Source organism: Saccharomycopsis crataegensis (assembly GCF_037102585.1).
Source record: "Saccharomycopsis crataegensis DNA, jcf7180000000087, whole genome shotgun sequence".
Lineage (NCBI taxonomy): Eukaryota > Fungi > Ascomycota > Saccharomycetes > Ascoideales > Saccharomycopsidaceae > Saccharomycopsis > Saccharomycopsis crataegensis.
Genome location: NW_027043831.1, coordinates 643286 through 670848, shown reverse-complemented (window position 1 = coordinate 670848; position 27563 = coordinate 643286). Strand labels below are relative to the sequence as shown.

General features: G+C 36.2%; 5 protein-coding genes across 5 annotated transcripts; 4 read left to right on the top strand and 1 right to left on the bottom strand. All coding sequences in view use genetic code 12, as the record gives it.

The window, feature by feature from the left end:
* Positions 1-9109: 9109 nt before the first annotated feature.
* Positions 9110-9673, bottom strand: DASC09_054580 (uncharacterized protein; the record flags this gene model as incomplete). The annotated part of the gene is made up of 1 exon (XM_064999057.1): positions 9110-9673. One exon carries the CDS (start codon positions 9671-9673, stop codon positions 9110-9112), a length of 564 nt encoding a protein of 187 aa, XP_064855129.1.
* Positions 9674-14089: 4416 nt separating this feature from the next.
* On the top strand, positions 14090-17155 carry DASC09_054570 (uncharacterized protein; the record flags this gene model as incomplete). The annotated part of the gene is made up of 1 exon (XM_064999056.1): positions 14090-17155. One exon carries the CDS (start codon positions 14090-14092, stop codon positions 17153-17155), a length of 3066 nt encoding a protein of 1021 aa, XP_064855128.1.
* Positions 17156-18143: 988 nt separating this feature from the next.
* On the top strand, positions 18144-19123 carry DASC09_054560 (ribosomal 60S subunit protein L21A; the record flags this gene model as incomplete). Its single annotated transcript, XM_064999055.1, has 2 exons — positions 18144-18154; positions 18652-19123. 2 exons carry the CDS (start codon positions 18144-18146, stop codon positions 19121-19123), a joined length of 483 nt encoding a protein of 160 aa, XP_064855127.1.
* A 446-nt stretch (positions 19124-19569) lies between these two features.
* On the top strand, positions 19570-21780 carry MLH3 (mismatch repair protein MLH3; the record flags this gene model as incomplete). The annotated part of the gene is made up of 1 exon (XM_064999054.1): positions 19570-21780. One exon carries the CDS (start codon positions 19570-19572, stop codon positions 21778-21780), a length of 2211 nt encoding a protein of 736 aa, XP_064855126.1.
* Positions 21781-26578: 4798 nt separating this feature from the next.
* Positions 26579-27463, top strand: COQ5 (2-hexaprenyl-6-methoxy-1,4-benzoquinone methyltransferase; the record flags this gene model as incomplete). Its single annotated transcript, XM_064999053.1, has 1 exon — positions 26579-27463. One exon carries the CDS (start codon positions 26579-26581, stop codon positions 27461-27463), a length of 885 nt encoding a protein of 294 aa, XP_064855125.1.
* Between the last annotated feature and the right edge of the window lie 100 nt (positions 27464-27563).

Below are 27563 nucleotides of genomic sequence, written 5' to 3'. Positions count from 1 at the left end.
TCTTTTTTGTTTTGATCGACTATTCAGCTCCCAGTAGTAATGATATAAATCAAGTTGTTAATTGATGTGTTCCAATCAATTTGGTTATGATATCTTAGGCGTGAGAGTTTGCGTTGATAGCATAGATAGCGGTCGATCTTTTTGATTGTTGATTCTGAATGATTGGGAGCGATTAAGTTATTCCATGCTAATGGAATTGGGATTTTCAATCTTGACCATAACTCGGTTGATAATGGGCATTGAATTAGGAAATGGGTCATTTTGATCTTGACTTGGAGTTCTGGTGATTCATGTTGTTGGTCTTGAGAGACGGTTTCGAGCCCGCAATAGTGACATTTTCTATGTTGGTAAAAAAATTGTTCAGCACCTAAGTGGAATATGTGTATGTTTTCAAAGTAACCAGGGCTATTATGTTGGTATTTGTGGAGTCTCTTCCAGAAAGAGTTTTGTTTCGTTTGGGTGACTTCTTGGATATTGGTTAAAGTGGTGGATAATTTATGTTTATCAATTCTGGCTCTTTTTTTCTTGCTTCCCTGTTTGTGTTCAAACTCCATGACCAGTTTTGGGATCTCCATTTGATAGATAGTTGGTATACCGTCTTGAATGGACTTGGCAAGGTCTGAGTGTTTGATATTCATTGGGTTCAATGTTTGTTGTTGAGATATTGGTTTGGACAATAATTTATACCAAGCCACAAAAGCACATTTTTCCGCTGTGGTGAACATTGGAAGATTTATAACCTGGTTGAGTATGGACCTGCTGTCTCTCTTATTCTTGATATTGATCTGGTCACCTAATATTAACCGCCACCAGTATTGGGTTTTTATATATCCTTGTATCGACTGCTCTTCCTCGGATAGATTTTGTTTGATGATCATGTTTATTGCTAGTTGGAGCTTGAATCGGAGTAACTGGCAATATGGGTTTAAAGATTTGAGAAAGAGTTGTTGAAAGATTTTTGCCTTGCGGTAGTTCAATTGGCTTTTGATATCCACCATGCCATATCCTCCTTTCAATGGGCTTGTTTTTAAAGTGTCCATGGAGATTTTCAGTTTTTTGTTCACCTGGTTTTTGATGGATTGTTCTAGCAAATCTATTTGGTCTGGAAGCATAGGTGCATGAATCTCGTGGTAATATAGCTTAGACAAGATATATGTGTTATATCCGACTATTTGACTTGATATTGGTAGTGAACTCATGTTGGTCATGTAATATTTGGTGCTGATGTCTTTTTGGAGAGTATTAGGCCAGGTTTGACACGAGTTCCCAATTTTAACGCCTAGATATTGGATTTCATAATTATTGTCAGCAATATCTATTTGGAAGTCGGACTGGAATGGTATTTGATCGCATGGAACAATTAATCTGGATTTGCTTTTGTTTAATTTAGAACCACTGACTTGTTCGAACGCCTGAATTATCTTCATAGTGTTTTTGAAGTCATTATGATCTCTCAAGAATAAGGTAACATCATCTGCATAGGCAAGGTATTTGACTCTGGGGATGATGTTTGGTTGGATCTTATGGTTGTAACTGAATCCTTTATTTAATCTTTGGATGGCTCTTAGAAAAGGTTCAAGGGCTAACGCGAAAATTGTTGGTGAAAGTGGGTTGCCCTGAAGGGTTCCGTTTCTTAATGGGAAAGAAGGGCCTGTAATGTTAATTAGGCAAATGGTTCCGAGGGCTTTGGTAAGGATAGCGTGAATAGTTTCCGTCATTTTTCCAAAATTGAGTTTTCGAAGTAATATTTTAAGGTATAGATGGGAAATCTGGTCAAAAGCCTTTTCAAAGTCAGCAAGCATGATTCGGTGGTTAGTAGAATGATTGACATGTGGCTTGTCTTGTGGGGATATTAAGCTGGAAAGCAAGTCACCGAAAATTGTTATATTAGAGAAGGAGGATCTTTCAGGTATGAAACCAACTTGATTTGGGCCGATAATTTTTTGCAAGAACGGGAGCAAACGGGCGTTGATGATGCTGGAAAAGAGTTTCAAATTTGTGTTGATTAATGCTATGGGCCTGTAATTCTCCACTTTTTGAACATCTTTGTTTGGTTTTGGTATGAGAGTGAATTTTATGGTTCGATAGTTGAATGGAATTTCCCCTGAAGAAAGAATTTGGTTAAATTCTTTTAGAAGAATGTGTTTTATCTGAGGAAAGAGAGACTTATAAACGCCGTATGGTATACCATCTACCCCGGGGGCGGATTGAGTATTGGATTCAGTAACGGCATATTCCAATTCTGTCATGGTGATTGGTTTGTTCAAGTTGTTGGATTCAGTGTTGGTTAGTGGTAACTGATCTCCCAAGGAGGCGTTTATGAACCTTTCTATATTTTCCGAGCTCTTTGAACCACGAGATCCATCGTAGAGTTTTTGATAGTAATTGGTTACTTCTAGAAGCATGTCTTGCTGTGATGTCAATAAAGCGCCATCTGAAGCTTTGAGGGCTTTGATTGGGCGCGGTCTGGAGTGTTGGTGGAACCTAGTTCTTATGTGGTCATAATAATTTGGTTCATCAGTATTTTCTGTTATTTTCTTGTGTACCATCGTCAAAAAATTCAGCTTCAAGCGAATCTCGGAAATGAGGTCTGATGTAGAGTTCACAGTGGGTGGAAACTTGATCTTCAGAAGCCATTGAATAATATGATTTTTAATGATATTATGTTGGGGGATGTAAGTCATTGCATGAGGTTGAGTGTTGATTTCAAGAATAATAGAATCGTGAGTTGAAGAAGACTTTAGATAGTTTTGTTGGGACATTTGAATATGAAATCTGTTTTTGTCGGAGATCATGGACTGACTGATATAAAAACGATCTATTCTGCGACTACTTTCTTCCGTGGTGGATTGGTTAGTCCAATTCTTTTTAATCTGGTGCAATTTTGGATGTTCATAGATATCTGCTAGCTTGAAAGTTTTGATTAGCTTTTTAAGCGACTCGGACGATCTTTGTTCGCGAGAACGGAAGTTAGCAGAGTCTCTTGAATTGACAAAATTATTAAAGTCACCTCCGAGAATAATGTTGATGGTCTTATTGTTGCTTCTCGCTCTGAGAGCGGTAAGCTGGGTTTGGAGGGTGATGGAGAGTTGATTTTGAAGGAGGATTTGTTTTTGGTAATCAGCAGATGGGTTGTAGATATTGATTAGCCAAAGCCAGTTATTGGCATCTTGTTCAATAATGGCATCTGTGATATAAACCTGGAGCTGGCTCAGTACTGCAATTGTTAGCAATGAATGATCAACGACCTTTATGTGGTCCTCAATTATAATAGCTGTGCGGGATGATGGAGTATTTTTATAAATTTTTTTGTTTTGGTGTTGGAAGAGGAAGTCCTCGCCAAGATTAAGTTCTTGAAACATTGAAATGTTATATTGGTTTGATAGATGGAGAATTTTGGAGTCATCCAATCTCAATCTTTGGATGTTTTGACTAATGATCGATAGTTTACTCATTTTGTGTATGAGAGGCGTTTTTTGTGACATTTGAGCCATCTGATTGAGGTGAATTTATTTCGTTGTTGTTATCCTCCAGGGGGGAAGATTGTTCTTTTGACAGAAGCTTCATTGGCCGGGGAGTAAATGATTCCAGTGGCGTGGGCATTTTGTCTAAGTTTTCCAGGATAGTTGGATGTTTTGAGAAGGGGGAAGCTGAATGAGGTGAGGTAGAATGAGGTGAGGTAGTAATAGGGGTAGGAACAGAGGTAGGGACAGAAGCAGGGACAGAAGCAGGGACAGAAGCAGGTGTTGAGTTGGCAATCCAAAGTTATGTGGTTAGTCATTGTTCATGGAACCTTCTAGAACTTATGGAACCTTCTAGAATTCCATGGAACATTCTAGAGCTTATGGAACCTTCTAGAACCCATTGAGATTAATATAAATATGGGCCATGCCCCCCATAGTCTGAGTTTGTCCTTTATATAATTTAGATAGTTAACAAGTAAAACAAGTATAACAAGGGAATAAATATTATTGAATATTATTGTTATCAATGTCTTTTGTAACTAGAGTTACAAAACTACAACAGGTTATGAGTTCAAATGCTCTCACTTCGTTCGCTGCTGATGAGAAGTTGAAGGGCTCCGGGAACTTTTATGATTGGTTTACTTTGATCAGTGTTAAGATGAAGATGAAAGGTCTTGGTTTACATGCTTACTTGATCAATGGGGAAACCGGAACCGACGGGCTGGAAACTGCTAATGAAGTTGCCCAATTGATTGCTACTATGGATGAGATTATTTCAACAGCCATTTTCAACAGCATCTCAGGCGCTGCTTTGACTAAGGCTTCCGAATTTGATGGTACTGGTAGAAACTTGTTTATGTTTCTCAAGGATGCTTATGGTACATTGACTGTTACAAATGCTGTTGGTATTATCTCAGATTTAATTGACGCTAAGTGGTTGAAATCTAGCAACGGAAACGTTGAGAATTTCATTGATGCCTTCAATCACTTCAAGAATACTGTTGGCAAATTAGACGGAAACACTGTGTTGTGTGCGTTGTTTTTGAGCTTGGGTCAGAAAGCCGGGTTTAATGCAAATCTTTCCAGGGAAGTCATGACTGCGTATGAGTCTAGAAATGGCAGGACTATTGGAAATGTTGATATTGGGCTTGTCCAAGATTTGACAAGAGAAATCATTGGAGATAAATCGGTTGGTTCCACCAGTGTTGAGGGTTTGGAACCTGTGTTTGCTTTTAAGAAACAGTACAAGTGCTTCAATTGTGGAAAACCCGGTCATTTCAAGAAGGATTGCAAGGCTCCTAGAAAGGAGAGAATGGGTGGTGATCTGAAGAATCCATCACCATCTTGGTATGCATTTATGGGAATGCATGGTAGGGCCTCCAGAGTGTACTTTGACTCTGGTGCCTCGCAACATATTTTGAATGACAGAAAGATGTTTAAAACCATTGGTCCTTTTTCTGGTGAGATCTCAGGTATTGATGGTAGTTCTCTCGAGGTTCAAGGTATCGGGTCTGCGGTGTTTAAGTTACGTGATAACACCAGTATCGAAATCAAGGATGCTTATTATGTTCCAGGGTCAAAGGCCAATTTGATTTCTGTTTCCAAGGCTACTCTGAATGGTGCAAGATTATTATTTGAAGGAAACAAGGTGAAAATGTACCCTGAAAAGAAAGTGGTTGCTGTTAAAGATCCAGTTATGAGTGATCTTTATGCTTTGCACACCAGTGTCGATGGTGTGGCATTTAACAGTGTTGATAAGAGCGGGTTGTGGCACCAGAGATTAGGCCATCCCAGTATGAATATTATGAACAAGTTCAATCTGATGTTTCATTTGGTGAAAGGTAAACTTTACAGTGAAGATTCTGTGCAGTTATGTGAAAGCTGCTTGACAAGTAAAGGGGTTACCAGAAGACCAAAGAGCGGGAAGGGTGCTAAACCACAACAGCCTTTACAATTGTTGCATATGGACGTGTGTGGCCCAATCAATTATGGGTCTATTGATTCGAGCAAATATTTTCTCACTATTGTCGACGGGTATTCCAAGTTTGTGGAGGTCAAGTGTTTGAAAAACAAGTCAGAGTGTGCTGACAGGATTATTGAGTTTATTACATACACCGAAACAATGTTCAAGTCTCGGGGAAAAGAGTTTACCGTGGGAACTATCCGCACTGATAATGGTGGTGAATTTGTTACAGGAAAGTTGCATGATTTCATGAGAAGCAAAGGTATTGCCCATGAGTTGACTGTGCCACACCATAGTTATCAAAATGGTGTTGCTGAAAGAATGCATCGGACAATTCAAGACAAAACTAGGTCTTTAATTATTGGGGCTTCTATGCCGGTTCAGTTTTGGTCTGAAGGTGTCCGCACGGCTGTTTATTTGATTAACAGGACGCCATCCCGCGTTATTAATTTCCACACACCATATGGTCGTTGGTATGGATACAAGCCGGGCCTTGACCATCTTCGCTGCTTTGGTTCCCTTGCATATGTGGTTATACCAAACAGTTTGAGAAATGGAAAATTTGATGCTACCGCCAAGGTTGGAGTGATGCTCGGGTATGATAGAGATCACTGTGCGTACAGAATTTTTGATCCTGCTGCCAACAAGATTATTGTGGCGACTCAGGTCAGATTTGATGAGTCAAGATATTACTATCAGGATGTGAAGCGAGTCACTGATGTGGATACCGAGATTGCTAAGGTAAGCAGCTCTGGTGGTATGGGTTTTGCTGGTGGCGTTGCACCAGGCCCTGTTATAAGTGATCCAGACTTAGAGGATGTTGCAAGTGAGATCTCGGTTGATGATGAACGAATGGTTTCCGATTTGGATGATTCAGAAAGAGAGTCCACTGTTTCCTCAAGCAAAGACGTGGAAATGAGAATCATAGACGATGATGAGGATGCCACTGGAGAGTTAATCCCATCAAGGATGGTTTCAGAAGAGTTCAAGTTGGTTACTGCTACAAAAAGGAAAAGATCATCGGGTTCTAGACCCAAGAAAAGTACAGGTTTGATTAAAAGAAATCCATTTGGGATCTTGGCAGAAGTTGAACAAGAATCTGATACATTCAGTTCAGATTCAGAGAGGGAAATTGCTATTGAGAAACCACAAAGGAAGAAATACAGAAACGACAGTAGCTCAAAAGAGCTTACTTCTTTTGTTCCTAATGGTAGTAGCAATGACAACTTGGTGGTTTCGGAAATTGAGCCACATGTTGAACAGCCAAGTGATTGTGATGAGGAATCAGAACTGAATGATGATGCCGAAGGCAAGTTGTTAGAGTACAAACCTGTGAATTATGTTGCCTCTTGTTTTATGGCTGGTGAAGCTGCTGCTTTGGCTGGTGGAAGTGATGTTCCTGGAAATTATAAGGAAGCCATGAAGAGCAACGAAAGTGCAGAATGGAAGCGCGCTTGTGACGAAGAAATTGCGGCTCACAAGGAGAATTCCACTTATGAATTGGTCGAGTTGCCGAAAGGAAGAAAGCCAATTACATGTCGTTGGGTCTTTGCAAAGAAAGATAACGGAGTCTTCAAGGGAAGACTTGTTGCTCGAGGATTCACACAGGTGAAAGGTATTGACTACAATGAGACATTCTCACCTGTGGTGCGTTATGAATCTATCAGGTTGATGTTGAGTATTGCAGCTAAGAATGGAATGGCAGTTCATCAGATGGATGTGAAAACTGCATTCCTCAACGGATCTCTTCAGGAAGAATTATACATGACTCAACCAGAAGGGTATGTGGTTAAAGGAAGGGAAACCAGTGTCTTGAGATTGAAGAAAAGCTTGTATGGTTTGAAACAGGCTCCCTTGGTGTGGAATGAAAGAATCCACAGTGTTTTGTCGTCGCTTGGTTTTGTCAGAAACGGTGCTGAATATTGTCTATATTCAAGGAAATCCGAAAAGTCTTTTGTGATGGTTGCGCTTTACGTTGATGATTTATTGATAACTGGTACCTCAGATTTTGCCATCAGGAAAGTGAAAAGTGAATTGATGAATGTCTTCAAGATGAAGGACTTGGGAATAGTCAGGAAATTTTTGGGTATCAATATCTCGCAAGATAATGGAGGTATTAACATGAGCTTGAAAGACTATATTGGCTCTATGTTAAAGGAATTTGGAATGGAGAATTGCAACCCAGATAAGACGCCTACTATTGCTGGTCAGGAGCTCACCTTGGTGGACAACAGTGCTGAGGATTGTGATGCCACAGCTTACAGATCTTTGGTTGGAAAATTATTGTTTGCTGCTAATACTGTTAGAAGCGATATCAGCTATATCGTCGGTGTTCTATCCAGATACCTCAAGGAACCAAAGGAGGTGCATTATAAGGCAGCAAAGAGAGTTTTAAGATACTTGAAAGGAACCAAAGATTTGGGAATAAGATATGAGGCTGGCAATAATGATAACGGTGAGCTTCTTGGATACTGTGATGCTGACTGGGCTGGAGATAAGTCAGACAGAAAGTCTACTACTGGGTTTGTGTTCAAATATGCCAATGGTGCAATCACATGGAGATCTAAGAAGCAAGCTACTGTTGCTCTTTCTACGGCAGAGGTTGAATACATGTCACTAAGTGAAGGAGTCAAGGAAGCATTATGGCTAATGCAAGTGTTCAAGGAATTTGGGATCAATACTGGTCCAGTGAGGATGTTTGATGATAACCAAGGGTGTATTGAGATGGCAAAGCATCCAGCTTTCCATCATCGCACCAAACACATTGACATCAGGACTCACTTTATCAGGGACCACATTGGATCTGGCTCTATCAATTTGGAGTACTTGAGCACTGGTGTTATGATTGCCGATATGTTTACAAAAGGTCTTGCTGCCCCTCAATTCTTGGAGTTGAGAAGGCTCTGTGGTATGGAGACTTTGAATTGAGAGAGGGTGTTGAGTTGGCAATCCAAAGTTATGTGGTTAGTCATTGTTCATGGAACCTTCTAGAACTTATGGAACCTTCTAGAACTTATGGAACCTTCTAGAGCTTATGGAACCTTCTAGAACCCATTGAGATTAATATAAATATGGGCCATGCCCCCCATAGTCTGAGTTTGTCCTTTATATAATTTAGATAGTTAACAAGTAAAACAAGTATAACAAGGGAATAAATATTATTGAATATTATTGTTATCAATGTCTTTTGTAACTAGAGTTACAAAACTACAACAGCAGGGGCAGAAGCAGGGATAGAAGAAGTGGCCAGAGCCGAGGAAGTGACAGTATCACGGGCAGGGGTAGGTGAAGGAGGAATGTTGGCAGCAGAAGAAGTAGTATGATGTTGTGAGTTTACTTCTTGATGTCTGCGAGAAACACGGACCTGAGGGTGGGATGAAGGTGAGGCGAGGATCTTTTTGGAGACCTTGCTAATATGGGCCAGCTTGATGGCGCTAATGGCCGCGAACTTGGCGTGCTTCTTAGATTTACCTTTCTTGGACAATAATTCTATTGGTTTGGTTTGATGTCTGAGAGTAGCAGTGTGTTGGGTTGTAGAGGTTTCGAGTTCATCCATGGATTGGTCTGCATCAGTAGAGAGGCCTTCCTCTAAAGCATCTTCCTCATTGGATGGGTAGTTCTTTTCCAAAGTATCGTCCTCATCAATAATTGAATCATCAACATTTTCTTCTTCATTTGCCAATTAGTCGAAAGGGTTTGAATGTGGTTTAGAATATTCTGGAGTAGCCGGTTTATTCAGTTTTATTTTTCTTTTTTCGACAGTCTGAAAACCATAGTTTAATTTGTGGTTTGGTTTGACTGCTTTTCCAGAATTTTGTTTCGGAGAGTGTTTTTCTGGATCTTCCGGATTCACAATAGGTGCTCTTTGTTGCTTTTTGAAATAACAATCTTTTGCCCTATGGGATAATTTCTTGCAAATGGCACAAGATGACGTCTTGCAGTCAAAACGAGTGTGTTCACGGGAACCACATGCAGTGCAGTGGACGCATTTCGTGATGACTCTGGAGCGGAAATTTTTGTCATTGAAGAGTGGAAGGGATTTTCCTGAGTCAATTTCAATATAACCATAAGTGACAATACTGGCAGCTTTGCTAGCTTCTTCCGTAAAGTGAACGGTGTTGATTGGAAAGAAGGATGATGGATCAATTCCGGATTCATTGAAGACATGGTCAAGAAGTTTTTCCCGGTTAAATTCAGTAAACTCGGAATTCATTTCAATCTCAATTAAATGGGATTCCTTATTCATTGTGTTTAACAAAGACCCTGGCGTGTAGGTATAATTTCCAACTGTAACTTTAAGGTGGATGTTAAGATATTCGATTAAAAGATTTCTGTCCTTCTTGAAGATATCAGAGCCTGTATCCTGAGGGTTTGGGATGAAGTTTGAGTTAAGGCAGATCTTCTTATTAAAAATAACCAAGTGGTTGAGGGCCCCTTTTAAGTTTTCCCTGATTATGATCAAATCCTTATCTGGTTCGTTGGATGACTGTGTAATAGTATCAAGTTCTTTGGATAACTTAGTGAGTCCGTTTTTGATGGATTCCAAGTGTTTTTCAAGAGGAAACTCTGTAAAGATATCTTTTGGGATCTTAAAGTAGATTAAGATATCCTTAAGATGCTGTTGGCTCATGATAAATTCCAAGTAGTTCTCCAAGCTGATTCAATCCTATTTTTTTTTTTTTTTTATAAAGTCCCTATATTTAACTACTAAGAGCTATATAGGTCATCGCACTTTTTATGTACGGTTATTATGATCAATTATGCGCAGCTATGGCGACTTATTTGGTGTCCGTTTTCTCCCAATATTTTTGGTAACCCGGGAGTTTGGGTTGGAAAATGCAATGTTTTTGACTTGTAGCAACCTGTCACTATTTTTTTTTTTTAGCCAGGGAGGAGGAAATCTTCGAAAGACACCAGCGACGCAACCTTACCGGTAGTGTGAGATTTTTACTCACTAAAACCCCCTTGTATCTTACCTTCAGAGTGGTATTACTCCTTACTCAGCTAGCGTACTGAACGTGACCTGGTGGTTAATGCAGCGAGCGGGGTTCGAACACGCGACCCTTTCTTAGTCTATGGTTCTGCCCACTACGCCACTAACTACATCTAGTATAGTCGCATCGTAATATAACAAAACATCACAAGCCGGGCTAGCCTAATTGGTTAGGGCGTCTGACTTCTAATCAGGAGATTCTGGGTTCGAGTCCCAGGTTCGGTGGGCGGTTTTCCGTTAAATTTTGTTTCGGCTGGGTGGCCGAGTGGTTAAGGCGTCACGTTAAGGCCGTGATTTCTTCGGATGCGCGGGTTCGAATCCCGTCCCAGTCATTTTTTACACTTAATATATGTTGAGAAAAAAATGTGAAAATTTGGCAGTACAGTGTTTTCATTTTTTATTCGTACCAACTACCGGAAATGTTCATACCAGTGGCAAAAAATAATTAATACCGACCCCCGGTATTTTTCGCACCACCGCAGCGGGATTTATTCAGACCATCTAAGAAAAATAGTTCATGCTATTGCACTTCAATTATTCATACCAACAGTATATAAAATTCATATTAATTCCTTTCTTTTTTTTATGTGACTGGCTCTATAAGCCTCTAAGCTACTCAGTTTAATCAAATTATACTCATTTTTTCCATAATTCTGTGCTACTTTCTATAAAACCGGATATCTATAATAATATCAATAATATCACGTGATTACGGTTTTCAAGAAATGGGAACGAATGTATGGTAGGAGCTGTTCTCCATTTAAGATGATGAATTCCCACTTTTGACATTCAATTCGGTCTTTATATGATCACCAGATTACTTACAAAAAAAAGCATAAGATTTTACCATCAAAACTAAGTATGGACTTGAAAGCCAAGCTACTAACTGATGGGTATGTTGATGGCCTAGGTAATAGATTCTATGCTGAACCCAGTGAAATGACTTTAGAGTCTGAAATAGCACCAGTTGAAGCTTGCTTTAGTTACAGTGACTATAAGCATTTTGAAAAACCAGGTATCATGGATATCATGGAAATTGATCCTATTTTCGAAGAAGAAGAAGATGCCGAGATGGAAATTGAAATGAAAGAACGAAGATATGGAGGTTCGTACCGGTATTATAATCAAGCTGTCAAACAAAGATTTTGGCAATTGGTCATGGAAGAAGGCGTGTCAGCTTACAAGGCTGCAAAATTAGAAGATATACCTTTGCAAACTGCTTACACATGGAAAAGAAATTGGAACAAAATACTTGTTAATGAATTAAATGGTATCTCGGAGCCAACAAAGAAAAGAGGTCGTAAGCCCCTTCTTACTGGTGAGCATAAGGAATTCCTTCAAAAATTGATAAAGGAAGATGCTACAGTGACTCTCGATTTTATGTTGGAGAGACTCAAGAAAGCCTTCACCAATGTAAGAGCCAAGGCTACAACAATCTATAACTTTGTAACCAAGGTCTGTAAGCTAAGTCTCAAACGTATTTCTAAATGGGCTTTGAGAAGAAGTCTGGAGGAATTGAAGAAACAGAGACTCGAGTGGGCAGAGAAGTATAAAGACAAGCTCGACTTTAGTCAAAACTGTATTTTCATCGACGAAGCAGGTTTCAATATCAGTATGCGGCGTGAGTATGGATGGTCTGCTGTGGGTGAAAAAGCAGTTCTTACTGTTCCCGTAACCAGAGGGCTTAATATTTCGTAAAGGTACTACAGCTAATCACTTCTACAGTTTTGTAAAGTCAGTGATCCAGCAAATAGAAAATAACGAGGAGCTCAAAGGTATGAAATATTTGATCCTTGATAATGCTGCCATTCATAAACGACGTGATCTTCAGTTACTAGTGGCACTGAGTGGCTTGGAACTTGTGTTTTTACCTCCTTATTCTCCAGGGTTGAATGCTATAGAAGAATTCTGGTCAGTATGTAAGAGTAAAGTCAAAAGATCAAACTTGAGCAAGAAGGAGCAATTAACTCCAAGGGTGAAAGAAGCCACAGAAAATATTTCCCTTGATAGTTACAAGGGATTCTGCAGACATGCTTCTAGACATATTGATCTCTGTTTACAACAGCAGCTCTTTTGAAAACAAATTGATGAAAATTTAAAATTTTAAGGAAGGACGAAACCACTTCAAAATTTGGTTATGAGCCTGTGAAATGGTAAATGAGTATTGCAAAGGGGCTTTATTGGGTGTGCGGGTCCCCTATAACATGTTTAATAATATCAAAGATAAAATATTAATGAAAGCATAAGAATTTTATGCATTTAGTATGAATTTTGTATTCTGTTGGTATGAATTTTATATTCTGTTGGTATGAATAATTGAAGTGCAATAGTATGAACTATTTTTCTTAGATGGTCTGAATAAATCCCGCTGCGGTGGTACGAAAAATACCGGGGGTCGGTATGAATTATTTTTTGCCACTGGTATGAACATTTCCGGTGGTTGGTACGAATAAAAAATGAAAACACTGTATGAACATTTCCGGTGGTTGGTACGAATAAAAAATGAAAACACTGTATATCAGGGTCCGGAAAAAGTCCCCAAAAATTCGCCTCTTTGGAAAATACACATTTAGGCACTTTTTCATAGTGTGAAAGTTCATAATCACGTGCTCTTACATATAACCTCATGGTGAAAGATTTCTAGTTTACTACATTTATAGCTGAAGGATTGTAGTAAAAGTATGTTACATCAATTCAACTACTCAGTCTGATTAGGCTTCTACTGCTAATCAACAAGCGGGTGACACTAACTCACCTAGCGACTCCCATCTACACTAGCAATCATTAAATAGCAATAAAGAAGTGCTTTGGTGTTATACCTATTAGATTGTCTTAATCGGTATTGCCGTATCGGACTAATATCAACACGTAATTTTTAGACATAGCTCATAACACAGAGAGAGCCAATAAAAAGAGAGTAAAATATATATCATGTGACATCTTATTACATGTGATTAACACTTTTTGTTATTGTCGCGAGATTATGGCTTGTAGTAGGGTAAGACTTATTCGGTCGGTGGTAGCGGCGGATAGAGTCTTAAAATATCGGATTTAAGATAATTCTGGGTTGATACAAACATTAACTTAATAAAGCTAACAACGCAGTAAAATATAATAATTTAATAATGTCTTTTTTCTTTAAAAGTAGCAGTGTGATAATAAAAGTACGACTAATCAGCCAATGAGAGTTATCCTGATACTGGAGAAGATTGATCTTCAGAGATTTAAATAATTATATGTAGAAGTATAATATCCTTCCACTGGTAGGAGGGGGAGCTGCGATTGAGAGGATCCGATTTTGACTGAACTTGTCTTATCACAAACTCTGATGTCATTTAATCCCAAGCTGGAATAAACGACACACAAACCATCCAGCCCCCAATCTAACTTGTAACAACTCATTATTATTACTTCATAATGTCCCAAGATAATTCTAACTATAACTTATCCGTCACTTCCAATGCGGCACCTACGGACGATCGTTCTTCCGATCCGGTGAACTATAGCAAGAATTTATAAGAAGTAATGATGTTATGGCTACTAACACTCTAGGGTGTTGTTAGCAAAAAGTGTACAAGTGCGACTAGTACATTTTTCACACCTGCTAAAAAAAAAGGGACTCTTTTTTAAAAGCACAAAATGATTGAAGAGTTAGTTAATCATATAGCTATGGCAAAAGAAAGTTTAAGGAAATCAGAACAGAAAAAATTAGACAAGAAATTCAAATATGAATTGAAACAAAAGCTCCAAAGGAAGCAGGAGAGCTCACATTCAAAAAACAAAAATTCTCTGTCAGAATTTATTGATCCAACAGTTCCCGGCGAGAAGAAAATTCTTCAAAATCTTGATAGCCCAGGCCTTAATACATATATTCCTGCTAATATCAACTCTTCGTGGCATCAGTATTGGTCTAGTATCCCTTTGACCAATCATTTCAGAAATGATTATTCGTCTACCTTTTCAATAATTGGCTTTCCCCATAAATTGAATGGTGTCAATCATTTGGGGACTTCTTGTAATCAAATTTTGCAAGATGCTTTGTTCAGATACTATATGATGGAAAATGAAAATGTTTTAAAGATCTTTGGCTTCAATCATGGTGATATTCTTATCGAGGATAATCTTGAAAAGAAAATATTGAATGATGAAAAATCCAAATATTCTTTGGACAATGCTGGTTTTCTTGAACAAATGAATCAATTGAGACGCACAAATCAAAAGCAAGCAAATATTCAATTTAAAACTCTAGGAATATTGCTTGATGATGAGTTGGTTTATGATACCTTGAATCCAAAATTTAAAGGTTTGACTGACCGCTGCTTCATTGAGCTCCATAGCCAAGGAATGATAGAAAGAAAACCATCAATGGTGAATTGGTCATATTTATCAAGCTCACCTGTCTCAGATACAGATATAACATATATGAATATCAAAGGTAGAACCTTGATGAAAGTACCAGGATATGATCATGAAATTGAGTTTGGAGCCATAAATGATATAATTTACAAAATTTCAGATTCTGATGAGCACTTGGTGATCGCCACCACAAAACCTGAAACAATGTTTGCTGATGTTGCTATTGCAGTACACCCAAATGATAACAGATATGTTCACTTGGTTGGCAAGAAGGCTATACACCCAATAAATGGTAATTTGATCCCTGTTATATTTGACGATGACTTAGTGGATATTAATTTTGGAACAGGGGCGGTTAGATTAGCACCATCAAACAATCTTAAAGATTACCAAATTGGATTGAAATATGGTCTAAAATTCGTAAAAATTTTTAATAAGGATGGGACTTTGAACGCGAATTGTGGAAAAGAATGGCAAGGTTTGAAGAGACTAGATTCAAGAAGGAAAATTCTATCAGTTTTGAAAGAAAAAGGACTACTTATTGGATCTAAGGATAACCCAATGAGAATTCAAATATCATTGAAGACTGGCGATATTATTGAAAAGCGCTTACATAGTCATTGGTATCTTAACTTATCCCTTCTGCCTAACAAAAATTTTGAAGATGAACTTCTTCAAGAATTGAATCAAGTGAAAATATACCCGACAAACTTCAAGGATGACTTAGTTTCAGCAATAAATAGATCAAGAGGTCAAAGTTTGATAATGACTAATGAAAAATCGTTGTGGAAGACGAGTAAAAGCCCCTCTTACTTTCCTCAAGTATATCAAGAAGATGACAGCAAATTTGGTGATGAGTCATTTTGGTTTGTCAGCGATAGCATAAAGAAAGCTGAACAGTTATCGAGGGAAAGATTCCGCGACGATGAACTCAAATTAATTGATGATGAAGATAACCTTGGGTCATGGTTTTTCGAATCAACTTTTCCTTTAACAAGCGTGGGTTGGCCTGATACCCAAACTTTCTATCCACATTCCTTGTTGGTCGCCTCTATTTCCGATATTGACAAAATTGCAAGATCTATGATCGTTTGTTTTCTTTTGACTGGGTTTTTACCATTCAAGGAGATTCTATTGCACCCCATTGTCACTGATTTTAATGACAGAAAGTTGTCCAAGAGATTGGGAAACTCTTTTGACCCCTTGTTTATCGTTGAAGGTTACGGCAAGACCGATATCGTAGGAAATCTTACCCAGTTTGCTAATAGTAATAAAAAGGACTTAAAAAAGTTGATAAAAGCTTTTGACACGAAATTTCCCAAGGGATTCAATGAATTAGGTGCTGATGTTTTTAGGCTATTTTTTTTGAAAAAGTTAGGTACGAATGAAAACTTCACTCTCAATAATTTGGCGGAAATTGACAATGAGAAAAAATATGTTGGGAAAATATATCAATTGGTTAAAAAAATCCTAGCTGAATTGGACGTTGAATCTAATGAGTATGACAACAATGATTTTACTGTCAAATATGTTTATGATAAATGGATTCTTAACAAGTTGAATGAATTAACCAAAAACATGAATATTAGCTTACAGAACAAAGATTTTTCGAAAGCGGTTGAGTCTCTTAATGACTTTTGGCTTGATGACCTTGACAGGTCATATTTCAATATAATCAAGAATAAGTTATTGTCATTGCCTGAAGGAGATCTTGATAGAGTAAATTCAAAGAAAATATTGTACTACATTTGTGAAACAACTTTGAGATTATATTATCCTCTCGCTCCGTTCATTAGTGAAGAACTTTGGCAAAGGTTGACCAACAATGGAAGCATATCTATTGGCTTACAAAGTTTCCCAAAAGCTTATTATCAATTTGAACATGTTGAGAGTTTTGAAAAACTCTTAGATTTGAGTGCTTTTGTTGATAAATTTATCAATTGTTATGGAAATATTAAAAATGGAGAACTTATTATAAAAATCCAGGAACATTCAGATTTATTTGATATGGTTCACGAGAACAGTAAAATAATTTTGGATCTCAATAAGAAGTTGTCAACAGTTCTGCTTGCTGACTATAAGAGTCAAATCATGAATAGCACTGATTATGTTTCCAAGAGATACAATGACTTAATCATTGTTTTTCTTTTAGTGAAAGGGACCTTAGATATTACAAAGGAAATAGAAAGAAATGAATCAAAATTAACAAAATTAATTAAAAAGAGGGAGACTATTGAAAATTTGCAACATGGCAAGGATTATGCTACAAAGTCGTCCCGGGAGTTGCAAAAAAGGCATGCTAATGAATTACAAACTTATGCATATGACATTTCGTCTATTGAGGGAGTCGTGGAATCATTGAGAGGTATTAAACTTTAATAATATTGTTTGTAGAATCAAACTCATAGAATATGTGTATTTTTCATTAGGTACTTCTGTATTCTTCTATTTGCTTCTACGCACAATACATGTCAAGATGAATAGAGCTCAAAAAAAATTATTTAGTAGATGGCCCCATATATTATACGCATCTAAGAATTATTACCTCAATGAAAATATATTACAGGGAAGTGAGAGTCCCAATGAACATATGTGAGCCATTATTGGCCTATCAATAAGACACAATCTAACATTAGCCTACACATCCTTATAATAGCACGCTTTACCACCACAGTTACATGACGGATGGTTAAAGAGCATTTACCGATGGTAGCATCTAATGAACTAATTTCCCATCGCATATTGATAACATTCCTTTCATCATGAATAGAAGAATTCTCAGCTTGAGCAACTTGAATTCCCGCACTCTAGAAGAGTTTGTAAATTCATGACTAATGAGATTCAGCATAGCACATGATCAATGGACTCAAATTGCATCAAATTAATTATAATGACATTCTCGCTTTATTTTGTTAGTATTTATTTATAAAGGATACACAGCAATACCATCCTTCCATCCTAAAATTTGTATACCCCGAAATTTTTATTATATTGATACGTCGTTGTGCTGCTTTTATGTTGACTCAAGTCATATGAGATAGTGCCTCTTGTTTTGTTTAAAAAATTATATCTACTATAATACATTCCTTCATTTCGCTTCACGTCCATATGTGGCAGCGATCACTCCAACTAGAATTTGGGTCAAAGTTGACGGACCCTTTTGACAAGTTGTTTAAATCACGTGAATATCACCAGATATACATACAGACTTTAAATTAGGGCTTTTTCGTGACAAGATTTTCTAGACGGGTAATCGCAGCATCTTCTGTCTTTTTTTTTTATTTTTTCATTCTCATCAAAATAGCTCTAACCGGTGCTCTGTGTCGGTGATTGAAGTGGTAACAGCATAGTAAAATAATCAGTCAAAATGGGTAAAAGGTATGTGGTCAATGTGATATTGATGGTTTGAGTACGATAATATTTGAAGCAACAATCGTTCGAGGTGTCATGATTATGTTTTTTGGATGAACTGAAGGATAAATGAATCAAATTGTTTTCTGTAAAAAGTTTTTTAATGAAGGTGATTATGGTCTTCTCAACTGAGTTTGGTGGGTATACTTCTAAGCGTCAATATGAAAACAATATAAAATGAAGTTTGGAGATTATTCAAAACGTGAAGTTAAGAATCAAATTGCCATGGACTTTTTATTGAATGAGGATTCGGAGACCAAATTTCCAAGTTGAAAATTTATAAGAAAACCAAAGTGATTAATTATCCAAAACTCCGTGAGCTAGTATGCAACTAATGGCAAATGTTGTGGAAATCTTCTGGTTATTCCACTATTGTTACTCGAACTTTTCTATTCAGTAAAATGTGCTCGCAATTTATTTTAGTATTTTAATATGATGAGAAGGTTTTTCTAACATTGTTATAGTCATGGTTACAGATCTAGAACACGTTACATGTTCCAACGTGACTTTAAGAAGCATGGTACTATTCCATTGTCTACTTACTTGAAGGTTTACAAGGTTGGTGATATCGTTGATATTAAGGCTAACGGTTCCATTCAAAAGGGTATGCCACACAAGTTCTACCACGGTAAGACTGGTATTGTTTACAACGTTACCAAGTCCTCTGTTGGTGTTATTATCAACAAGGTTGTTGGCTATAGATACATTGAAAAGAGAATCAACTTGAGAGTTGAACACGTTAAGCACTCCAAGTGTCGTCAAGAATTTTTGAACCGTGTTAAGGAAAACGCCGCTAAGAAGGCTGAAGCTAAGAAATCCGGTAAGGCTGTTCAATTGAAGAGACAACCAGAACAACCAAGAACTGCTCACTTTGTTTCTACTGAAGCTAACAAGCCAGAAACCTTGGCCCCAGCTGCTTACGAAACTTTCATTTAAAATATTTTGTTTATCAGCTTTAACGTCTTTAATTTTGTATAAATAAAATAATATTTTTATATTTTGATTCTGAATGTAGTTTGCTCATGTTAAGATTTTCCATACCATCTGTACTATTGGTTACCCTCTTTTGTATCGGCCGAGGTCTATTTAAAGCTCATGTCGTAATAATTTTTCATGGTTATGGTTTACACTAATAATATCTGGATTTAAATATTTACGATCCCAAAAGTTCCCTAGTTATATTGATAAACTAGCGATAGCCTTATTTGTATTTGTGAAAGCACGTGTGCGCTTAGCATTCCACGATGTGCTGATATTTGTGTTTTTTTTTTGTTTTGTTTTTTTGTTTTTTTTTATGTAGAACATAATATGCCTAGAATGAAGTTGCAACTTCCATTCTGTTAGAGCATACCAACAATAATGAGAGTCCATGAAGCTCTAAGATGTATCCAAGCTCCCCTATTACTCTTTTGAGTTTGGATGTCAGAAATATTCTTCGATCACAACTCACCATTCAGACTTTGCCCGATGCTATTAGAGAATGTTTAGAAAATAGTATTGATAGTAATGCTGATGATATAGAGTGCATTGTTGATATTATTAAGATGAAATTCATGATTCTTGATAATGGAAATGGGATTTCACCTGAAAGTCTCGAAGTTGTAGGCAATAGATTTTATACATCAAAAATGGAATCTTTGGGTGATTTGAGTGCAATCAAAACATATGGGTTCCGAGGTGAAGCCATTCATTCTCTCAGCACAATATCTAATATTACATTAATTTCCAAGGCTTCTGGATATAACTCGCCATTTGCGATAAAGTTTTCCAAAGGCGCTAGAACTCTATCCCGACCGGTTCGGATTGATGCAAATAACTCTTATATTGATGACCATTTTGGAAAAATTGATCTTGATTTCATAACAACCTCTGGAACAATTATAATTTGCACCGGGCTATTTGGAAATATTCCTGTGAGAAGACATAATTTATCTAAACACTCGGAACTGAAAGTTGTGAATGATATTAGAAGAATTGTTCATGACTTAGCCATGAGCCATGGAAATAGAAACTTCAAGATTCGGCATAACAACAATATCATTTGTTGTATCAAGGGCTTGAATAATAACTATATGCCAAGGGTTTTTGAGTCAATATATGGTAGATCAATTTGCTCCAATTTTCATACTATTGATCAAACATACAACCACTTTAGTTTACATGGCATTGTCGGAGCTTCTCTTTGCTACTCATCAGAATTTCAGTTTATTTACCTAAACAACAGGCGAGTGCTAGATACTTCGCTTTTTAGAGACATCAAAAATTTATTCAAGTCGTCTAATTATTTTAAAGACTCTTTGTTCCAACAAAATCCATTACCGCCTTCCTCATGCTCAAAAGCCTCGAAAATTGCAAAACCCCAAGCAGCGTTTAATAATAAAACAACATTGAGATTTCCTGTTTTTATTATTAAAATCTTTGGTCCTCTATCAATAGCTGATTTATTACAAGATCCATCCAAGATACTTTACACATCAGATAGCGTAAACACTGTCAGAAAATTAATTTTGAAATCATTTGATTCTTTCTTGAGCCCTCATTTAGGTAATAAACTTGAAGAAACAAATTTGAATAAGATTTTTGGAGCCAAATCTTTAGAAGTGCTTCCACAAAAAATTGGTTTGAGATCAATCAAAACTCTTTTGGGTTCATCAATGAAAGTGGGGAAGGTTAATGACTTTGAACTTTCTGGAAGAATGTCCTGTTGCGGAATGAATAATCAGGAAAACATTTTTCTGATTAATACCCCTGAGGGTTCTTCGGTTGCTGGTGGAAACAGAGGATCGCAAGGCTTACGGAAAATCGATACTTTTAACCTCTCAAAACATGTGGATTCAGCAAAAACCAAAAATAATATTGAAAATTCTGATTACTTTGACAAATTTAGTAACGTTAAGTTGAGCAAAGAATCTCTCAATACTTTTAAAGTTATATCTCAAATCGATAATAAATTCATTCTTGTGAAAAGCGAGTTAGGTAAAAATAAGTTGCCAATGTTGTTGATCTTGGATCAGCATGCCTGTGATGAAAGGATTAAAGTGGAGAAGAACTTTGAGGAGCTCATAAATGATATTTTCCTCAATATAAATAATGACTTTAGAGTTATGGGAGAGGAACTTATTCCTCACATGAATATTGAGCTTTCAACCTATGAGATAAAGTTAATTGAAAATTACAAGGATATTTTTGCCACTTGGGGGCTACAGTTCATTATTTCAAACACTGAAATAACTATTACACATCTTCCGAAATTGCTTTTGGAAAGGAAGGATTTAAGCTTTGTTAAAAAATTGTTATTACAACATAGTTTTGACATTCTTGAAAGAAGAAAGCTACAGAATTATGAGTTCTTAACAAAGGAATTTGAGAAATGCAATAATTGGTGGCAGTGGATCCCTTTGCTTCCAGATATAATTATTGACGCAATTAATTCAAAATCATGCCGCTCAGCAGTGATGTTTGGGGATCCATTGAGCATTATTGAATGTGAAATTTTAATTCAAAAGTTAAGTACTTGCAAATTTCCGTTTCAATGCGCTCACGGTAGGCCTTCTATAATACCTTTAGGAGACTTGAGCATCCATATCCAGTAATATGAAACAATAATTTTTGTTTGCATATTCTTCTAGTTGCTTACATTTATATGGATTCTGGCTGATGTGTGATGCTAGGAAAATGTCTTATCAGTAGTTTATAAACTGATTTTACGTCCCTTTTATTAAAATGAGTTGTAATTTATAGTAATACAGCAATATATTCGTACTAAAATTCATAGTTTATGTAAAATATATAAAAATAAATCATCGGATGTGCAATGGCTACTAGCGAGTCTGGTATTAAGAATGGATCCTTCCTTTTATTAATACTATACAATATACTTGTAGTGGACCAGAGTCCTCTTTATATAACAAGAGAATAAAAGTGGCGTGTTATGACGCAGTAATAAAGATAATATAAAGGGTAAACCACAAAGCAGATAAAACATGTCAATGCAGTTAAATATAACAATAATAAGGTTTTCTAAATAATAAAGTCTTTGTATGATCAGCTATAACTACAAAATGAAAGGCATGTTTATAGGAGGATAAAAATCCTGTAAAAATGAGGCTTTATCTGAAAAGTACACAGAACAATAGAGTTTTGAGATAGAAATTTAGAATGCAAAAAAACTATGAATGATGCGAGATTCGAACTCGCGCGGGTGAAAACCCAACAGATCTTAAGTCTGTCGCCTTAGACCGCTCGGCCAACCATCCGTTTTGAACCAGTGATTATTTACTCAATTATCTCAATTTAACATTAGTTAAGAATATTTTATGATTTGTAAAAGATGACACTGAATTATTCACCACCCTCCAATACATCAAGGACTTTGAAAAATATTCAGGCAGTACCCTTAGCACCGATAAATCCAAGCTATACCATACAGCCGAATATCATCGCACCTTTGGACCCTTGACAAAACTACCCTATGAACAGGTCCCTGTCTTTACCTCCACTCCCTCAATAGTGTACTTGGGTATTCCACTAAACACACCACTACATCAAGATCAGGTATTGAAAAACATCAAATACAAATATTATCTCACACAAATGCACCATCTCAGCTTAGCGGAAAAGGTATTGGGGTACAATACTTACATTATCCCTAAACTCTTATATCGTGCAATGCATCAGCCCCTTTCTAACTCTACCACCACTAAGATTGAGGAATCATTTCAACACCTTTGTCGCAGGATTGGCAGCCTATCCCTTTCCACCCTCAAAACTTCCACCCAGATGGGAGGATATGGAATGCTCGATCTCAAAAACCACTTCCTATATCGGTACGCACACGTCATATACCAACTACTAACATCCCTGGAAAAATATTTATATCACCAAATCTTGAGATATAAAATCCAATACGCCATTAACACCCAAATCCAAGTGGAATCTCTACTTGATCAATACCAAAAATCTCAACTCCATCCAGAATCTCACTTTCAAAGAATTGGAAGTATGATTGACAGAAACTCCATCCAAACACATATATGGTACTTTCCGTTACTTGGCTACCAACTCTCATATCCTGGCAGCTCCACCAAGAAAATTACCCTTTCTGACATTGTCAAAAGCAACATTTTCTCACTAGAAGAGAAAAAATACCTCAAATCATGGTCGATTTTATTTGATCTAGAGAACCAGGGAAAAACAAGGTATCACAGATGCAGAAGATTGAAGATTGAAGATATCCAGGACAATTTAGCAAAACCAGTACCAGAGAAATACAAGGCCCACCATCAAAAAATGTTCACTTTTGATTTTAAGAACGGCAGCAAACAGGAACAACTCAAACGAGACGTCTCCAAAGCATCAACAACATTGACCAAAATCACATACCCCCTGGAGCCACAACAAAGAAAATTTTGGAAACAGATTAACCAGATCAAAAGGTGGGTACCGGGTTCAATGGAGAACCTCCACCTCATGATGTTGGGGCTCACATTGTTCAAATCAACAAATTCCCGTTGCCATGTTTGTAATTTTCCTCCAGAAAATTGGAACACCAACCCCAGGGATCCTGACCATATCAAGGAAGCCTACATCACCCATTACTACATAAATTGCACAGTATCAAGAAACTTATGGAAAATATTAAAAATGGGAATATCTCAAACATGGGATAACATCATATTGCATCAACATCAGAAACAAACTATGATAAAATTGGATCGCTTCGCTTATTACATTGAAAAATATAATAGGGTACGAAGGTCAAATAATGCAGATTGGACTAATCAATCAATGAAAACATTATTATATCTTATTACAGCGGTCTACTAAAAAATTAAAATAACCATAAAACAAAATAAAAATAAAAATAATATTAAAAATAAAAATAAAAATAAAAATAATATTAAAAATAAAAATAAAAATAATATTAAAAATAAAAATAAAAATAATATTAAAAATAAAAATAAAAATAGTCAATATCTTAAAGGGGGTTTTTAGTGAGTAGAAATCTCACACTGTTGAATATTAATTTAAAAAAAATTGAAATTCTTCGTCTTTTGAAGATTTTCCTCCTCAAAACCAAGAACAAGTTTATATAATTATATACTTATGAGATTTAATATAAATCGAAATTATTGGAAAAAAAAAAAAAAAAAAAAAAATTCTACCTTGAAAAAACATCAGCTTTTCAGTTTGAACTTAAGAACAGCAAAATAGCAATGCATTCCATCTGGGAATCAATGGGTACCAAAGAAATTAGAGAATTGCTAAAGATGAGAATGAAGCATGAATACCGAAAGGATCCAAATCTATGCCAGCATTGTCAAGTGGAAAAAACCCCAGACCACTATCTTCACTGCCCGGAATTAGCAACTTCACGTCAAAAGCACAATATTGAGAGTCAGCGGAATATCGCTGAATATATATTCTTGGAAAAAAAAAGAATACAAAGAAGTAGGGAACAACTCAAAATGTGGATAACTTATTTGAATGAAGTGGTGGCAATGAAGGAGGTTGATTAACAAAAAAAAAAAAAAAAAAAATAGGTGCCTAGTTTCCCAGTTAATAGTATTTGGTTTATTTTTTACTTGGTTTTTATTAATTTACTATTATTATTTTATTGATTTTTCTTAGTTTGAATCATGGGCTTGTGTTATGGAAATCAAAGATGTGTGGTGCCATCTGAGATAAAACCATAGATAGCACTGGTCTATTTGATTTTGTCGATTTTGATTATGATTTTGATTTTGAGTTTGATTTTGACAACATTCCACAAAGGCTTCACATTATTATCTCTCACTAATAATTGAGGCAAAGAAATGGAATGTCAGTTAAAGTGTTCAGTTGGTACATTGATTTATGGAATCAGGATATGTGTCTGGACTTAAAAAGTGTGTGGTGACACTTAAGACAGACCCATGGTACTGGTTCTTATTTGATTTATTTGGTTTATTTGATTTATTTGATTTATTTGATTTATTTGATTTATTTGATTTATTTGATTTATTTGGTTCATTTGGTTCATTTGGTTTATTTGGTTTATTTGGTTTATTTGGTTTACTTGATTATTTTGACTTATTTGAATTATTTGGTCTATTTGATTATTTGAATTATTTTTTTACTTGGATTCAATTATTCTATTGATTTTCATTATTTTTATTTTTATTATACTTATCTATTAGAAAGACCGGCATGAAATGCCCGGCTTGCAAGTTATTTAGAACCTCTGTGACTCGTTAATATATAATCAATAAATTGATTTTTATGATGAATATATATATACCCTTCACACAACAAATAGAATTATAGTGACCTGTTTGGACGCAATAATATACAATTATCTTTTTATCGAAAGGATAAAACATATAAGAACGTTTGTTAAATGTTATTTGTCTGTACCTACCAACTTTTTGGAATAAGGCATAAGCTAACTATTGACGAATACTAATATATTATTGTACTGTCGTACATACTACGAATATGATCACTCTACTTTACATTTTATCGTGTTAAATTATTTTGTGGTTTATTATTATTTGTCTTCCTTATTGTTATTAGAAGACAAGAACCAATCCCACTATTATTACTCATTTAATACCTTTACTTTCTTTGATTTATTACTGTTAATTCAGCCTAACAACAAGTTGTTAAATACGAGCCGCTTGTTTGAGTTGTGTGTTCTATCAGATAGTTAGATACAAAGTATGGTGATAATATTTGATCTTCTTATCACACATCTAACGCGAGATCGAGTGAAGATAAGTATCGATATAGGATTAAGAAGTCAACTCTTCATTCCTTTCCTTTTCTGTTGCCATTTCACCGTCTCACGTGAAACCGGAAATAAAATTATGAAAGGTGTCATAGTATACCAGGATGGTGGTATTTAAGCCATTTCTCCGAACAATCCTAAGTATGGTTTTGGCGGATTGCACTGGCTTTGCTATATTGTTGGTTCTAGACTATAACTAGTTAGTGATAGCAACTACAATTTGGGCAAGTCAAGAACAAGGAGCAATAATCTGGATAATGCCGCTAGGAGATTCTAAAAGTCAAGAAGGAAGAATTTTACAATAAAGGATGGCTAAATTCTTTAATAACTCTAACTAGTAAATTATATAGTGGAGAGAGAAATAAACATTGACTTGATAAGCCTAACAGACTCTCATCATATTAATGAGTTCAGCTAATTATTCCTATGATCCTGTTATTGCTGATGCACTGAACAATTCAACTGATCAGTCTGATTCGGCTTCTACTTCTAATCAACAAGCGGGTGACACTAGCTAGCGACTCCCATCATATTTTTTGAAGGACTTGAAAATTGGACTTTCGTCATCATAATTTGTAATAATTACCGTCAAGTAAAAGTCCAATTTTGTTCCAAAGTCGCTAATGATCGCCCAAAAAATTATCAAAAGCGCTCTGTTTGGAGGCATGAGAACTATACGAATGTTTTCAAATAGTTCATTTGCCTCGGATGAAAAGCAACAAACCACCCATTTTGGTTTCAAGCAAGTTCCGGTTGATTCCAAAGAGCACCTTGTTGGAAATGTTTTCAGTTCTGTGGCTAGCAATTACGACATCATGAATGATGTGATGTCCTTGGGTGTTCATAGATTATGGAAAGACCACTTTATCAAGAAACTTGATGTGGGTGCCAGACCTGGTGGTGAACCACTAGAATTTCTTGATGTTGCCGGTGGTACAGGGGATATCGCCTTTGGTTTATTGGATAATGCTCTTTCCAAGTATTCTGACAATAAGTCCAAAATCATAGTGGCTGATATAAATCAAGATATGTTGAATGAAGGGAAGAAAAGATTCTTGAATACCAAGTTTGCCTATGAATCAAATTCAAGAATTGAGTTTTTACAGCAAAATGGACAAGTTTTAGATAAAATCCCTGATAATTCCAAAGACGTTTACACAATTGCTTTTGGTATTAGAAATTTCACTGATATTCAAGCCGGTTTGAATGCTGCTTACCGTGTTTTGAAACCAGGTGGAATCTTTGCTTGTTTAGAGTTCTCCAAGGTTAATAACCCAATCTTGGACTCAATTTATTCAAATTATAGTTTCACATTCTTGCCGTTGATGGGGCAATTGATTGCCAATGATAGGGAATCTTATCAGTACTTGGTTGAAAGTATTAAAAAATTCCCATCCCAAGATAAATTTGCTAGTATGATTAGGGAAGCAGGATTTTATGTCCCTGGTGTTGGTTATGAAAACTTATCTTTTGGTATTGCTGCCATTCACATTGGTGTGAAGCTCTAATAAATTTGATTTTAGAGATGTCATAACTTTTTTTTTCTGTATATAGATTGCTATGAATTATTGGATATGTTCTTATGACTAGTTGCTTCAACATTTTTTT